The sequence below is a fragment of the Podarcis cretensis genome, assembly GCF_951804945.1.
Source record: "Podarcis cretensis genome assembly, chromosome: 15".
In the NCBI taxonomy this organism is placed as follows: domain Eukaryota; kingdom Metazoa; phylum Chordata; class Lepidosauria; order Squamata; family Lacertidae; genus Podarcis; species Podarcis cretensis.
Window position 1 is genome coordinate 15,377,607 of NC_137185.1, and position 16,756 is coordinate 15,394,362.

A 16,756-nucleotide genomic window follows, 5' to 3' on the forward strand; every position below is an offset into this window, starting at 1 on the left:
TTCCACCTCAACGAGACATGCACGATGTTGCTAAATTACAGCTACCTGGGTGGTTGAGGTGGCTCGAAATAAGTTGGTTTTACGGTTATGATTATGATGGCATGAGGTTGTTTTCTGTCTTCAGAAAGAAAACTCTGTATAGACACTTTTTCAAAACGAAAAATGTATTGGGGGCAGCAGATACAGATACCCCTAAATGGTCAGTGGCTGAAACTTGAGGGCGGGGAGGTTACTACCAAATGGGTTGACACTATGCTCAAAGGACAATTGTTGCAGGTCTGCTGCGCAGGGATGGCCACCGACTTAGATGGCTTTCAAAGATGATGGGACCAATTCATGGAGGAGGAGAGGCTTATTGATGGCTACTGGGCATGATGGCTCTCCTCTGCCTCCACAGTTTGAGGCAGCAGTGCTTCTGAATAGCAGTTCCTGGAAACTGCAGGAGGGGAGAATTGCTCTAGTGCTAAGGTCCTGCTTGTGGGGTTTCTGAGCGCATCTGGTTGGCCACTGTGAGAACAGGATCCTAGGCTATTTATTTTATTCACTGAGTTTGTGAGTCACTTTCTCTTGTCTAGGGCAACCCAAAGCAAATTGCAAGCAACCAACCAGACAGAACAAAATGAAAACAGAAACCCACATACTGTAGATACATTAAAACCAAAAGGAAAAAAGAAATACGTTGAAAATATCTAACCCACTTCTAAAAGGCCACAGAGAGTTAAAGGCCAAAGGCCTGTTTATAGAGGAAAGCTATTGCCTGACAATAACCTAAAGATGTATAATGATTTTGCCAGGCAAGCCTCCTTGAGGAGAACAAACCTGATGGACTAGATGAGCCATTGGCCTGATCCAGCAGGCTCTTATTATGTTCTTATGGGTCTGGAGCCATTAGCAGCTTCCTGTGTCTCTTTGTTCAGAAAGCATGGCAGTAGAGGATTGTCCATTAGGGCAAGTGGGGCGCTGCCCCACCACCTCGGTCTCCCCTTGGCCAACACCCCCACCTGCCTGCCTTCTTACAACCAGCCCAGCAGGTGCCACTGACTATCATCTGATTAGTCTCAGTGTTGCCTTCATAGAACTTAGCAGAGAGTAGGAAGATGAAGATAAGCCTAGAATTAGTCAGCTGCACCTGCCATTGGCTCTGGCGCCACCTACTGTTGGGCTCCCTGCCTTCCGCCCAAGGGGCACCAGTCACCCTGGAGACACAGATTACAGTTTCATGTATTTATATGGGGTTTTTTTTATTAGTATTGATCAGGTAAGTCTCACAACTCAAGCATTAAAAAATAAATACATCTCCCGGTTACTGCCTATACAATCACTGAAATGAAATCAGAATATGTGTTGCACATTGTTTTCAAAATCCAGCTATGTGACAATATGGAAAGGAAAGAGAAAAGAGCAAATTTTAAAGTCGGATGAATGGCTCATTCCATCAGAAAATCCACAGCAGGGCAATACTTCACTAGGCCAAACAACAATGTTGCAAAAGGGCGAGCAAGCGTTCAGATTCTGAGTTCTGCCTAGTCAAGAACTCTAAAGAACACACAAACAAAAACCACCTTGCTGTTTTGTGACATTTTGCTTTATTAAAATATCTGGCTGGTTGTGCTGTTTTCACAAGGGCAGATGTGAGTGTCACAAATCCTTGGATGGTCGTTGCTGGATTTAGCCCCAATCTACCCCAAATAGCCACCTCAAACTGACCTTCCCTAATCCCAGAGCCCAAACCCCCTTCCCAGAATGTCAGGAAATATGAATGGGAGAAATGAATCCCAGATTTTAGCCCAAGGATGGCAAAGAGGCCTTTTGAGAGTTTGTGGCCTACAAAGGTGGACTACAAAGCTCCTTCACTACAGCTTTTTAAACAGAGGTTGGATGGTCATCTGCCAGGGGTGCTTCAGCTGTTATTCCAACATTGCAAGGGTGTGGACTGGATGAACCTTGGAGTCCCTGCCAACTGAACAATGCTATGATTCACTATCTACAGGATCTGAACTCCAACCCAACTGGGAGTCTCGCTCAGGAGACGGGTCAGTTTTCATCACTCTGTGACACGAAGAAGGTCACTATGCATTCTGGAGTGGTTGTGATACCCACAGGGCTGAGTCCCAGCTCACATTAACTTTCTGGCATTCTGGCAGGTTTGCAATGTCTCAACCCATCCCCCCCCCAAAAAAAAAACTTCCCCTTGTTGCTGCCAGTCTATTCTTTCCAAGCAGACAAATCCAGCCCTCCAATTTCACGGCACTTCACGAAATCGCTCGGATAGTGGTTCATCTTGAAAACATCGTGGGGCACCTCCTGGATGTGGGTGTTGTCACAAATGATGCGGGAGAGTGAGGCGCCGCTCAGAACCCGCCGCTGCCAGGGGGTGAACACCCCAGGATTCTCCCACCAGAATCTGCAACAAGCAAGGAGGAAAGGGCAGAGGAAGAGGTTGATTGGCATTTGTCCTGGGACATCAAACCCCGTCTAATTGGTAACAAGGGCTGTATTCTAACCTGAGTAATGCTAGAAGCAAACGCTTCCAGGTTTTATCCTTTAAACCAGCAGCTCCCCAACTTGCATCTTATGGAATCCTGCCACCCTGCAGGGAGTGGTACTGCTCGCTTTGGGTACCACTGGTTTAAATCACAGGTGGGCAGTCCTCAGCCAGCAGGCCAGATGTGCATCTCTAGACCTTTCCCTCTGGCTCTCAGGATGCTCCCAGGTCATGCCCTGCTTTGCATCTCCCTGGAGGGATTTTAACTGACTGGATCGCATCCTCAAACTCTGAGAATGCCTGGATTGCTTGCCTGGGTGGAGGATGGAGACGAGCACATGCAGAAACCTCTGGGTTGTGCATGGCTGCAGCGTAGCCTACTGTACAAAGGTTACATTCACACCCACTGCCTCCAACCACTTTTGCCTCTGGCCTTACTTAGCACTGGTATGTACCCCACACTACCCCGAGGTTGGCAAGGAAGAAATGTGACTCTCAGGCTGAAAAGGGTCCGCCACTCCTTGAAATCTTTGCACCTGCTACGTTTTTTGACTTGTGGTATTTTTGACTGTTTTCAGTAACGTTATTTGAGATCCCCAGAAGAGATCAAAGGTCCCATTGTCTCACACCTGGTTTCCTACGGCAGCTAGCCAGATGCTTAGAGCATCCTTTGCCATCTTGGTGCCCTCCTGATGCTGCTGGACTCCAGCTCCCATCAGCCCCAGCTAGGGTGGCTGTACGATGCTGGGGCTGATGGGAGCATTGCTACCAGTCACTGTAGGAAACACTGAAGTAGACAGGTCGCAGCATAAGGAAGCTTCTTATCAATCCTAAGGAGGAACAGAGTTGGGGGGTTTCTGCGGATCAATAGAGGGCCCTTGTCAAGTACCAACAATGCCAGCACTCCTAGAATGAAACAATGATCAGGGTGGTGATACAATGACTTCCGCAATCGACACAGTTTAATATCGCCAAGGCAACTACCTGTAAACAAACAATAAACGCCCATAAAAATGGCAAAAGTAGTTTCTTTCCCCAAATAGTTTTTATCTTAAACAATAGCAAACTGTTAGGCTTCGGGGAATTCTATCCCTCCCATGGTGGCAGCAAGAAGCAGAGAAAAACAAAGAAGAGTTCTTACTAATTTGTTTACCCATCACAGTGAGAGACAAAGGAATGCAGTCTATCTCCCGTTAATGGCGTTGCTCCAACTGAACTCCTCCCTGCTACCTTCCTAACAACAGCACTTCTGCTTACGGTGGCCACCAGGGGCTAATTGTCTCTGAGACCTTTGCTCTTGCACTCTCAATGAATGGCAGGTTCTGGGAGAAGGGGGGGGGGCAGAAATGCTCTCCAGTGATAACGTGTCAGCTGGCTGCTCTGTCTCCCCCTTCTCTTCTCCCAGCACCTCCCAACTCTTCTGTTCGCCTGTCTCTGAGCTGTGACCTTCCTCAAACCACTGCTGTAATTCAATACTGCCTTCCTCTTCTCTGGGAGCTTCGGGAGAAGGGGGGTGGTCCCCACCATTACTCCTCAGTCTTGTCCCCCTCAGTCTAGTCCCTGAAACAAATACAGTGAATAAATAGCTCACCTGTAATATATCAGTGGTTCAGTGCTCCTCTCCTCTCCAAATAGCTTTTATCTTGAAGAATTGCAAATGCAGGAATAAAGACTAAACCAGGTTTAGCAAATTGAAGGACATTGTCCTCTTTCTATGCTCCTCCTGATGGAAACATGCAGATGGAGACAGATATATCCCTGCTTTAAGTCAGCCTAAGTCTTCTCTTGTATATTATTTACTACAAAGCTCGATGACTGGGCTCTTTAGCGACAAAATGTTGGATTACCGGAATGACGTCCAAGCACTGAAACACTGGTATATCACAAGTGAGCTCTTTATTTACTGTGTTTGCTATTGTTCAAGATAGAAACTATTTGGGAAAGAAATTACTTTTGCCATTTTTATGGACATACATTGTTTTTTTACAGATAGTTGCCTTGGTGATATTATCTTCTGTCAATTGCAGCACTCCTAGAATGGCACACTGCGCCCCGCAAGAAAATGGCCACCATCCTCCTTGCTCCTCGCAGATCCCCTTCCCTAAAAAGGGAACCTGGGTTCTAATTACGCCCCAAGCTCTGTCACAAAGTTGTCACAAAGAGAAATGAGAGCCTCAGAGGGCAAGCAGCTCACCTGTCTCCGTCCCGGGTTTTCCGGAACTGTGTCCCGATGAGGCACGCCAGGAGGGGCCCGACCCTCCCATAGGGGACGAAGGGCTCAGCCATGGCCCCGATCCAGATGTCAATGTTCTCTGGTGTCCCGTAAAGGTCGATGAACTTCTTTGCCAGCTGGGAATTGCCCATCACGGCAGCGAGCTCAGCCTCGTCACTGGGCTCTGATAGGCCGCAGAACCGCCTCCAGGCATTGTACCCTGGTGGACGCAGAGCAGGGAAGGGTTGTTATTCTGGCTGGAGGATGGATTAATGGGAAGCAGTGCAGCCAAGTGCCATGGGAGTAAGAGGGGGCTGGGGTAAAGAAGGGGGGATTTCAGAAGAATTGCCTTCCTTAGGAACATGGGCCTTCCAAAAAATCATACCCATGCTTCATCCAGCTCATTATGGTCTGCACTGACTATTGAGCAGGGAGAGGACTGGGACAGGGAGTGAATCCACACACCCATTTCCTCTCAGCTGCTTAGCCACCTCCTTTCCACAGGCAGGGCCTTTGCCAGCCAGCCTGCCCTCCTCCTCAACTACTGCCACCAGACAAATAACTGAAGGAGAAACAGCTTTCCAACAGCGTCTGTTCCAGCTTCAAGCAGGAGGAGGGCTGCTTCTCTTCACAAAACAAAATGGCAGTGGCATCTCTGCGAGGACCATCCTGAGATTGGACCTCCAGTCCTGAGCCACCTGTTGAGGACCAGTGCACTGTTGTAATGGAAAGGTGGTCAAACGTTCTTCCGCAGTACTGACAGTATTGCTACAAGGATGTATTTGTGACTGACCATAGTGTGGCACAGTGCACCCCACCGAAGGGAACCGATTTTTTTACATCAAATGGTATGGTGATTGTTCTGAAGCTAGAATGCATTTATCAAGCATCTGTCTTAGAATCATTCAACAAAAGTGTATAAATTGCTGAGATGGCTAATACGAATGAATTGTATTTGGAGATCGAGGATTTCCCCAGATTGTATAATACATTTGCAATGGAAATGCGCTTCATATTAATGGGGGATTTTAAACATTTCAATATATTATTTCTTCAAATGTGCTAAAGGATTTGGACATCTTAGGCTATTCCCCCCCCCCAACCTGCTCAGCTTGTAACTTTTTAAAAAACTTTCTTTTTTAAATTAGCTTTTCAAATTTTACAAATTCTTTTAAACAAACATCAGAACATTTCTCTCATATCCGCTGACTTCCCATCCACCCTTCCATTATGTTCTTTTCTTTCTTTATAAAGCTGGTATATTGCTTATATTTTACCCATTATATACCATATTTTTCCATGTATAACATGACAAACCCTATTTTTTGGAGCCCTCAACAGTTGTTAAGCTTCTTTTGTAAGTTTGCTGAGCTGTTGAGCACTTTTCGATGATTCCCCATTCTGGCTGACGGAACTGGTGCAGCAATGCACCACATACTGGCACTCACCAAATACTCTTCCTTAGCCGGGAAGAGCGGGTAAACAGCCTCCTCTCTGACATTTTCCTGCTACTGCCACAGCACCAGCCCTCACTTGCTTAGCATATTAACCCATGTATAAGACGACCCTCAATTTATCATTAAAAAAATTCAGAAAAAAGGGTTGTCTTATCCATGGAAAAATACAGTATGTTGATTATAAATTATTAAACTACCACTTCTTATTTGCTGCTTTACTTCAAATCCTGTATACATTTTAACATAACCATATTTTTTTCAAATATGCTACAAAATACTTCCATTCTTCAATAATTTCTTTTTTCATTCTTCATTTTTTCTTTAATCCTCACAGCTAGCCTAGTCATCTCATCATATTCCATCATCTTCATTCTTCTTTCTTTGGGGCTTCCTCTTCTTTCCATTTGTGTGCTTGGACAATCTTGCCCGCATCATAGCATACATAAACGAATTAAACAATTCCTTCGGTCCAATTATACCTAAGAGAAAGGCCTCAGGTTTCTTGGGAACCACCCAACTCCTATTTCTGTAAAGACAGTGCAATCCTAAGTCTCCTGTTGACTCTCCTCCTCACAAAACCACCCTGGATCTCCTCACTCACTCACAAGAAACCACGGTCAGGGTCAAAAACTTCAGGACAGGCTCACCTACCTGGCAGGCCGTGGTCTCTCCCCCGCTGGAGGTTCAGGGATGCCAGATCAAGGCCGATGAGCTCAAGCTGCTCAAAGAGTCGCTCCTGGAGCTCCTCCACCATCATCTGGTTCTGCTTCATCAGCTTGGCATGGTCAGCCAGGAGGCCACGGAGAAGAGGGTCAATGCCACCTGGAAGAGAAAGGTAGTGGTGGCCCTGAAGACGAGGAACACTCAACCCAAGGTTTAGGGTGTCCTTTTATTTTTATTTTTTAATGGAAAGGGGATGGTTTTTCCACCTTCAAAATCGTCAAACAGCTCTTACCATCAGAACGTTGTTTCTAATGTTTCGTCGGAATATCCTTTTTGCAATTTGACTCCGTTGGTCCCCTCTGGAGCAGCAGAAAACAAGCTTGCTCCATCTTCCATGCAATAGCCCTTAAGATATTTGAAGATGGCTATCATATCTCCTCTCAGTCTTCTCTTTTCCAGGCTAAATATACCCAACTCCCTCAACTTGTTCCACACAAGGCTTGGTTTCCAGGCCCATCATCATCTTGTCTGCCCTCTTCTGCACACTTTCCAGCTTGGAGCAACCTTATATAGAAAGTTCTTCATAAAAGCCCACCCTTGGTCTTTTAGGCTGTGCTGTGACCCCTGTTTGCCCTTACTTTGTTCCCAGGAGATTTCTGTTTCCCAGACAGCCCAAGAACCCTGCAGGACTAGGAACAAAAGCATTACCTTCCATTATGATTCTCCATGAAGCAGAGAAGGTGAGATGAAGGAGGACATTGGAATATGGGACAAGGGGCTTGAAGTTTTGGTCCAGGCGGGGCACAAATGGGGGAACAGAACCGTGTCCAAACCGGAAGGCCAGGGAGAACACGTTTGAGACAGTGGGGTCCTCAGAGTCATTGTAGCCTCTGTACAAAGGCAACTGCTTGTTCATCTCATTGCCCAAGACGAGGGGCAGGTAGTCTCTGTACGTGATCACCTGCAACCAAACCAGGAAAGACTCCACTGTTATTTTTTGGTTTTTAAAATATGTTTTATTGATTTCAAACTTAAACAACAGTTACAAAATAACAACAATTAATTAAACCACCCTAGCCTCCCAGAGCACAAATTGTCCTGTAATAAAGACATAGCTTCTGTCCAGCTTTAAGTTTTCACAAGCATTACTATTTTTATTTATTAAAATTGTATAGAAATGAACACAATGTGTGTGTGTGTGCAAGTGTGTGGCTATGGGTGTTTAGTGGCCACTTTACAAAGTTTGAAGGGAAACAAAGAGAGTCCCTGACCTCCAGAAGCTTACACGAGGGAAGACAACTGAGGTCAGGCTAGTATGGGACTCATATGAGCAACTGGAGTTACATCTCAGGCATGGTTTTTACATATGCAGTACAACCGCATCTTACACACATTTAGCTTGTGCTATTTCAACCAATGTGGTTGAAGGCAGGCTGGTTGAAATCATCCAAGTTCAATCCCAGCAAGGCAGAGAGCTTTTCGCAATGGGTCTGTTTGTGTTACCTGAAGAGCTTTTAAGCTCTCTGACTCACTTGCTGGGTAAGGCCCACTTGACACATAGGATCTGAAAGCACAAGGGATTCTGTCTCTCTCCCCCTCACCCACTAGCCATGAGGGGTGTTTGGGAATATGCGATTTTCGTGTATATGCAGAAGCCTTGAAATCGAATTTTCGCGTTAAGATGCAACCGTACTGTAAGTCCAGCCCTTTCCTCCAAACAGCTCAGGACCTTGGAGAGCGACTGAGGTGGGGGTTCAGCACCATGGACAGCACTGCTAAGCCCAGGCATGCAAGTTGTCTCAGCAAAGGTCTTGGAGAAACTGGCAGAGTTTTATAGCCCGGCCAGGTAGTCGCTGGCTAGAGGTCCTTCCCCCTAAGTGCCTGGAGGTCCCTCCTCCTTGGCAGTTAAAGGGACAGTGCCTTTTTCTACAGCTGTTAGCTTCTTCAAGATCATGGGGTTTTCTTCTCAGGGTACTCTTGATTTCCCAATGAGTTAATTTTTTTGTTATTTTCTCCAATATTTCCCTTTTAATGCACACTTTACCCCCAAAATATGCATTTTTGTACCCATCACTTGGCTGGAGAACTGCACTGTGAAATTTGGAGAAATGCAAAGAATTTGGTTTGAACATTCTTGCAGAAAGTGCAAATTCTGTGAGTTTGTCTCTAAATGTGAGCTGAATTAAATTCCTCCCTTGCACCTTCCCTGAAGGCATGAATGAAGCTAGAGTGAAACTCCATTTTGAATGAAGCCGAAGGAAGAGCTCATTTGTCACCATACCTGATTCACTGCCCCAATAATCTTCCGAACTTCCTGAAAGATCTTTTCCCCATCCCAGTGGGGGTTCAGCTCCTTCAGCTCCCTGGCCAATCGGTTATGCTCCCGGACAAAGAGGGTGTGGAGAGCTGTCAGCCCCAGATTTTCAGTGACACGTTTATCCCCTGCAAAATTAAAGAAACCATCCCTCTAATTTCAAGCAGATTAAGCTAGAAAATGAATTAACACTCTTTTATTGCTGTGTGAAGCCACAGGGAGACTGGTAGGGCAGAAGGCACGGAGCCCAACAGCAGGTGGTGCAAGAGCCATTGACAGGCAGAGTCAATAATCAATCCCTCTTCACGGGAAACCCTGGGAATTATAGCTCTGGCAGGGGAAGAGGGGTCTCCTAACAACTCTCAGCACCCTTCATAAACTACACTTCCCAGGATCCTTTGGGGGAGGAAATCCATGACTGTTTAAAGTGGTATCATAGTGCTTGAAACAGATGGTGTGCATTTGGCCTAACACTTGATGCCCAGATCCATCCAAACATAGGAAGTTACCTTATCATTGGTCACCTAGAGTACTACTGTTTACACTGACTGGCAGCTGCTGACCATGCCCTGGTGGAAAGACATACCTGCATTGAAACATGGGATGTTGGCAGTTCTGTTTGTGTAAAGGCAGATGCTGTTTGAATTGCTCTCGAAAGGAAGGAGGCCCAGACCAGCGTCTGTGAAGTTCTGGTTGAGCGCCATTAAACCCAGAGAGTTGCTTTGGTTCCGGAGGCTTCTTGCCAAAGGCTCCTCACTCCCATACACCATGCTGGCATCCAGAAAGGACGTGATGGAATTGAGCTGCTCGCGGATGAGCGTTGTGGGGTTGCAAACAGGGGTGGTCCGGATGAAAGGCATGCAGACGCCTGGCTTTGTAATCCGCGGGTCTCCAGGTGGAATCTGCAGAAAACAATCCACAATTCATTTGTTTTTTATTTCTTGCATCTATACCTCCAAGAAGCTCAAGATAGTAGACATGATTCTTCTCTCTTCATTAATCCCCACAACAATCCTGTGCAGTAGGTTAGGTGCAGAGACAGTGACTGGCCAAAGTTTTGTTTTGTTTTTTAGTTTCCAGAAGGAAGAAAGAAAAATAATCACACTCCCAACAAGTTGTTTTAAAAAAAGAAAATGTTGCCACTGATCCAAGTATTGTGGGAGGGTGGTAGGTGATGTTACAGGCATTGGCCAATATGATGACCAGGGAACTGTTCCTCCCATGCAAACAGCGGCACATTTCTCCTCTCCCCATGGGCTCTGCTAGATATTTTAAAAAGTTAGCCTACTCAGCCCCCTGGCACAAGTAGGCAAATGAAGTTTGTGGGTCACTCTTGGAAACACCCGATAAGAACGTGTAAGAGCACAAGAAGAGGCTGCTGGATCAGGCCAATGGCCCATCTAATCCAGCATCCTGTTCTCACAGTGGCCAACCAGATGCCCCCAAGGGAAGGCCGCAAGCAGGATTTGAGCACAGGAGCAGCACTCTCCCTTCCTGTGGTTTCTAGCAACTGGTATACAGAAGCATTAATGTCCCCAACTTTGTAGGCAGAGTATCACCATCATGGCTAGTCGCCATCAATAGCCCTCTCCCTCCATGAATTTGTGAAATCCTCTTTTAAAGCCATCCAATTTGATGGCCGTCACTGTCTGCAGTTTAACCACCATGCTGTGTGGAGAAGGACTTTTTCCTCTCTGTCCTGAACCTTCCAACATTTGCGATGTGCACTTTGCTTTGTGTCAAGAGCTATGTGATAACCCGTATATTTCAGACTGCAGCTCCCATCAGCCAGAATGCCTGTTACAATGCTGGGGCTCATGGGACCACAGTCGAGCCGGCTGATGGGAGTTGTAGTCCTACACACCTAGAAGGTGCCATGTTGTCAAAGGCTGCTGGGAGCTAATAGTTCAAAGAGGACAGAGGGCCTGCAAATAGACCTGACTCCACTCCACCCCAGCAAAACACATACACCTGTCTCACCTAAGAATCTCTTAACACCGAATTTTCCATTACCTTAATCGGGAAGCAGGGGGGCGCGTAGTTGCAGCTGGTGTCGCAGTGGACATCCTGGTTCTGGATGCTGGTTTCAGTCATGGGGGCTAAGTCTATGTCATGGTCGATCCACTGGCCCCACTGCATGAATGCCAGTGAGCGCTCCTGGTCGTCCGTGATCTTCTCGTTGGGGGTGCCAATGATCTCGTTGGATACCTGCCGCACCTATGGTGGAGCACCCAAGGGCCACCGGGGGAAATGATGCCGAGTGTTCAATCTGCATAGCCTCAATGCTAAGTGCTCTGGCTCCAACAGGGGAAGCCAGAAGAGGAACTGTAAGCAATGTGCAAGCAACAACAACACACACGCACACATGGGGCAGCACTCTGCCATTCATGCCACTGCCAAGAAGTGCACTAGAGGGTTTGTAGGGCATGTTAATAAGACTTTTGGGCCATTGTATAGTGGGGATGGAATTCAATTTCTAAAAAACTAGGTACTATTAGAAGCCATGTTGGTAATAGCCCGACACGGGGAAGCATCAAAAATTCCTATTCAATTGCATTGCTTTATCTGAATGCCTGGCCAAACATCAATGCATTGTCTGGGGCGAAGCCAAATCAGACAGTTTTGACACAGACTGGTCCCCATTTTCTTATTATATAGATAAGGAGAGTTGTACACAACTCCCACGACTCACTCCTCTTTGTGGTTGGACTATATAAAAAGGTAAAGGGACCCCTGACCCATTAGGTCCCGTCATGACCGACTCTGGGGTTGTGGCACTCATCTCGCTTTATTGGCCGAGGGAGCCGGCGTACAGCTTCTGGGTCATGTGGCCAGCATGACTAAGCCACTTCTGGTGAACCAGAGCAGTGCACGGAAATGCCGTTTACCTTCCTGCCAGAACAGTACCTATTTATCTACTTGCACTTTGATGTGCTTTCGAACTGCTAGGTTGGCAGGAGCAGGGACCGAGCAACGGGAGCTCACCCCGTCACGGGGATTTGAACCGCCGACCTTCTGATTGGCAAGTCCTAGGCTCTGTGGTTTAACGCACAGTGCCACCCGTGTCCTGATTGGACTATATAGACTGATCTTAAAAGCTGTGTCTCAGTCATTTGTTTTTTATACAGAATATGCCCTGTGTATGGTTTTTGTTATGATCTGTATGGTTATGTCTTAGTTCGTAGATATGTTTACGATAAATCGATGAAAGCTGTATTTATTTATTTTTTAAAAGTGATTGGCTCAAACTTCAAATTGCCTAGAAGCAGAATATCTCATTTTGGTGACTGTGCAGGGATTTGCTGTATCAAATGAGAGTACAGTAATCTCCTCTTATAGGGGTTGTCCATGTGTTGACATACACCATGCTCTCCCCCCAGAAACCCCTAACGATTGGTCCACCACCTCAGCCACCTCTCTGAATCCACCCCCAACATGGCTGTTTCTCTATAATTTGTCCCAGAATCCCAGAATGACTTCTCCAGCTCTTACCAGTGGGAGGGGGTGTCCATTATAAAGCTGGCCCTGGATGAGACCCTTGGGAAGAGACACACCATCCTCATACTCTGCTGGGAGCCAGCGGGCATAGCCATGGTTAGACATACCAAAATGAGGGTGCTTCCTAGGGCGGGGGGAGAAGCGCATTAGTTTGGAACTCTGCCCCATGCATGAAGGCTCCTCTGGAGGCAGGCATGCTTTGAGGGATTAACCTTTGCAAATCCCAGTCCAAGGTGAGCTGATCTGCACTCCTCGAAATCACATGCAGGCCAGAACTTAGCCACGCAACGGATTTCTCTCCACCTCTAAATGTGGCGTAGCAGCAAAGTTCTGGGCAGTTAAGAACATATCAAGAGACATATTTAAATGCCTGCTCTGAGAGATGAGGATCTGCATGGGGAGAGTGGGGAGAGAAAAGCTTTTTGCCATCTCTCGTGACCCTAGAAATCATGGACATCCAATGAATGTTGGGAGATTCAGGACAGATAAAAAAAAAATCCTCCAATGGTCATATTTATGGAAGGGCTGTGAGTTCTAGTATTATGAGGGAGGGAGAAAAATCTTTCTTCTGTCTGCTGTCTCCATGCCACGCATGACTTTATGAACTCCTACCATGTCATCTCTTACTTGCCTTTTCTCTAAATTAATAAATCCCAAACAGCGCAACCTTTTTTCATAGGGAAGCAACTCCATGCCCTTGATCATTTTGGCATCCTTTTTCTCATTTTCTAATTTCCTTCAACGCCTTCCTTTGGCCCAGGTTCCCGGATGACCTCTCCAGCTCTTACCAGTGGTAAGAGTGGTATTTCCCCTCAGATGAGGGAGAACCTTTGACCTGCCTGCACCGCCCCCCAAAATAAAACCCTTCTCCAGCCAGCTTCTCCTTACCGATTGTTGCATTCTCCTGTGATGGTCCGATAAGGGCTGTTTTGTGGGCACTGGACTGGGCGGATCAGATAGTCACAACCAGTGGCTCTGGTGATCATATCTTTCTGCTGGATGCTTAGCACATCTAAACAAGATATCCGATAAGGGGAAGAAAAGCAATGGCTTTTGTCTTAGAAGCAAATTTCGATGAGATCTACCTTCAGCGGTCTAACCCACCCCACCAAGTATGAGAGGTAAGGCTGCCCACTTGTCAATCACCTGACATCACAAGGGCATCATTTACCAGTGTGGTTTGAAATAAATAATAATAATAATAATAATAATAATAATAATAATAATAATAATTTATTTGTACCCCGCCCATCTGGCTGGGTTTCCCCAGCCACTCTGGGCGGCTTCCACAAAGACCAAAAATACACTAATATGTCATACATTAAAAACTTCCCTGAACAGGGCTGCCTTAAGATGTCTTCTGAATGTCAGGTAGTTGTTTATCTCTTTGACATCTGATGGGAGGGCGTTCCACAGGGCAGGTGCCACTACCAAGAAGGCCCTCTGCCTGGTTCCCTGTGGCTTTGCTTCTCGCAATGAGGGAACTGCTAGAAGGCCCTCGGCGCTAGACCTCAGTGTCCGGGCAGAACAATGGGGGTGGAGACGCTCCTTCAGGTATACTGGGCTGAGGCTATTTAGGGCTTTAAAGGTCAACACCAACACTTTGAATTGTGCTCAGAAATGTACTGGGAGCCAATGTAGGCCTTTCAAGACCAGTGTTATGTGATCTCGGCGGCCGCCCCCAGTCACCAGTCTAGCTGCCGCATTCTGGATTGAAATCAAGCTGCACAAGCAAAGAGTCAGCGGTTTGCAGGCACCGACCATCAGCTGAGCAGCATTGCCTTTAAACCCCCCTTTTGGCCAGCTTTTACCTGCCTCAGGTAAAGTGGGTGTGGCTTGGCTAAACCTGCCTCGCAGGCTGAAAGTTCACCCCCACCCCAACTGTGCTAAAGCTTTTGCCCGGGGATTCATGATACCTGTGATGTTGAAGTGACGGTGCCAGACCTTCTGCATTTTCTGCCTCAGGAGATCCAACGCCGTTTCCATGTAACTCGCCGCCCGGATTGCAGTCCTGGTCCCCGCCACCGGTTCCTTTAAATGTCTCAGGAAGTCGGAGGGGGTGAGATGGGGGTTTCTCAAGTTCTCCTTCGCTCTGGAAAGAGAAGCACAGAGGAGATGGCAACAAGGAGACGGGGGACCTTAATAGAAAGTGCTCAGAAGTGTCACAGCAAGCCTTCCTAATGGCGAACCTAAGAACCTAAAAGAGCTTTGCTGGATCAGGCCAATAGCCCAACTAGTCTAGCATCCTGTTCCACCCAGAAACCCACTAGCAGGATGCAAGCTCAAAAGCACCCTCCTCTCTTGTGGTTTCCAGCAACTGGCAAGTTTGCTCCCTTCAGTTTTATTTTTTAAACTGCAATGGTACCTCAGTTTTACGAACGTAATCCGTTCCCGAAGACCGTTTGACTTCTGAAATGTTCAAAAACCAAAAACTCAATAGCCAACAGCTAGACCTCAGGATCTTGCACTCAGAGGAAACCATGTGGCGCGTTTGACTTCCAAGGCGTGTTCGTAAACCGAAATGTTCGTCAACGGAGACATTCGAAAACCAAGGTCCACTGCATGCTCTTTCTAAAATTATTTGTTGTTAATGATGCTGTGCCAACTCCGGCAGTATATGAACGGATTGCTTTTAGATGCCGATTGTGCATGGATAAATACAAGGGTATTTGGGATCCATTCATGAAAATCATAATGTCTTGTTAATAATTTTACTTATGTACTTATATACCCTAGGGGCATACTCCACTAATGATGACTGAAAGCAACGAGGGAAGATTTAATGCAGATTAACATGGAGGAAGCTCACCTCTCCCGGTATAACTTGTATGCTTGATCCACCAACCGCTTGGCTGTGTTGATGCTGAATAAAATGTCAGGACCAGTCAATTTCTCGGAGGCCAACGCTTTAAAAGAGAGAACCAAAAACATCAGCTCAAAGGGCCCCTAAATCCAAACCAGGGCAATCAAATTTCAGCAGCATGGTACACAGATGGCACGATGCAGCGACTGTCCAGGACAATCTTGGCCAATTCAGTTTACAAAAAATTCTGCACCCCACCACCTGGCATTTCTCACCAGCCCAGCCTTCCCACAAATGTGTATGTCAAATCATTTGCACCACACTCTGAGAGCCTGTTCCACAAGACCAAACATTAAAAAAAAAAATCTCCTTTCCTGGTCACCTTGAAAATACGCTCATCTCACCAAAGGCGAGTGGCTATTTGCTGGCCTTAAGCTGAGATGCCCTCTTGGAGGTTGGTTCCTATCCACATACCAGGTTTTGACAGAAAAGGGGTTCAGAGAGGCACCCTCCCCAACCCAATCAATCATGGATCGCCTTGAAGATTTTCATAAATTCACCCCACCCTGTCCCCAAAACGATGCACAAACTCTACAAGACGTGACCCTTTGGGCCCTTTCCAAAGCTACAATTCTGTGAATATATGAAAAATCCAAGGCAACTTCCTAGAAATGAGTTCCATGCACATACTTTTAAAAACTCTTTTTGTGGGCTGCTGTGAGCAATCATGGAGTATATAGATATTGTGAAATTAAAATAAAGGAAAATAATTATTTGATTACATTCCTTTTCCATCTTCCCCCAGAAATATTCCCACCCTTGGAAGAGTCACAGGATTTGTTGTGTTACCTTCTGAGGAAGATTCGGATGCTGGCAGGAATCCGAAGGCCACTAAGAGGCTCAGGAGAGAAAGGGCTCGCTTCATCTCTGCAAAATAAAAGAGGAACGGGTGGGTTTTGAGTAGGGGAAATAATAAAAATGATCTTTTAAAACCCCGCAAAAGTCGTTCCAACGGTGGCAAAGGAGAGAGCCAGTGTGGTTGCAGTGACTTGACTGCTGGACTAGGACTTGGGAGAGACCAAGGTTCAAATCCACACCCTGCCTAACCTACCTTACAGGGTTGTTGTGAGGGTTAATTGAGGAGGGAGGGAGCCATATACACCACTTTGAGCTCCTTGGAGGAAAAGGTGGAATATAAATGCAATAAATAGGACCAAGGCTTGTAGCCTGTGTTACTCCTACTCAGAGTAGACCCATTGAAATTAATGGACATGGCTAACTTCCCATGTGTGGGAAGCTGGGCATTGCCATGTCCTCAGCAGCA

The 16,756-nt window shown here is 46.5% G+C and overlaps 1 protein-coding gene across 1 annotated transcript; it reads right to left on the reverse strand.

Moving 5' to 3' along the window:
- Positions 1–81: 81 nt before the first annotated feature.
- Positions 82–16,357, reverse strand: LOC307204590 (myeloperoxidase-like; the record flags this gene model as incomplete). The annotated part of the gene is made up of 12 exons (XM_079956195.1): positions 82–2,404; positions 4,680–4,917; positions 6,806–6,976; positions 7,526–7,778; positions 9,099–9,259; positions 9,718–10,033; positions 11,145–11,348; positions 12,624–12,753; positions 13,518–13,641; positions 14,546–14,721; positions 15,439–15,535; positions 16,282–16,357. The coding sequence occupies 12 exons, from the start codon at positions 16,355–16,357 to the stop codon at positions 2,206–2,208; spliced, it is 2,145 nt and encodes a 714-aa protein (XP_079812321.1). The 3' UTR covers positions 82–2,205.
- Between the last annotated feature and the right edge of the window lie 399 nt (positions 16,358–16,756).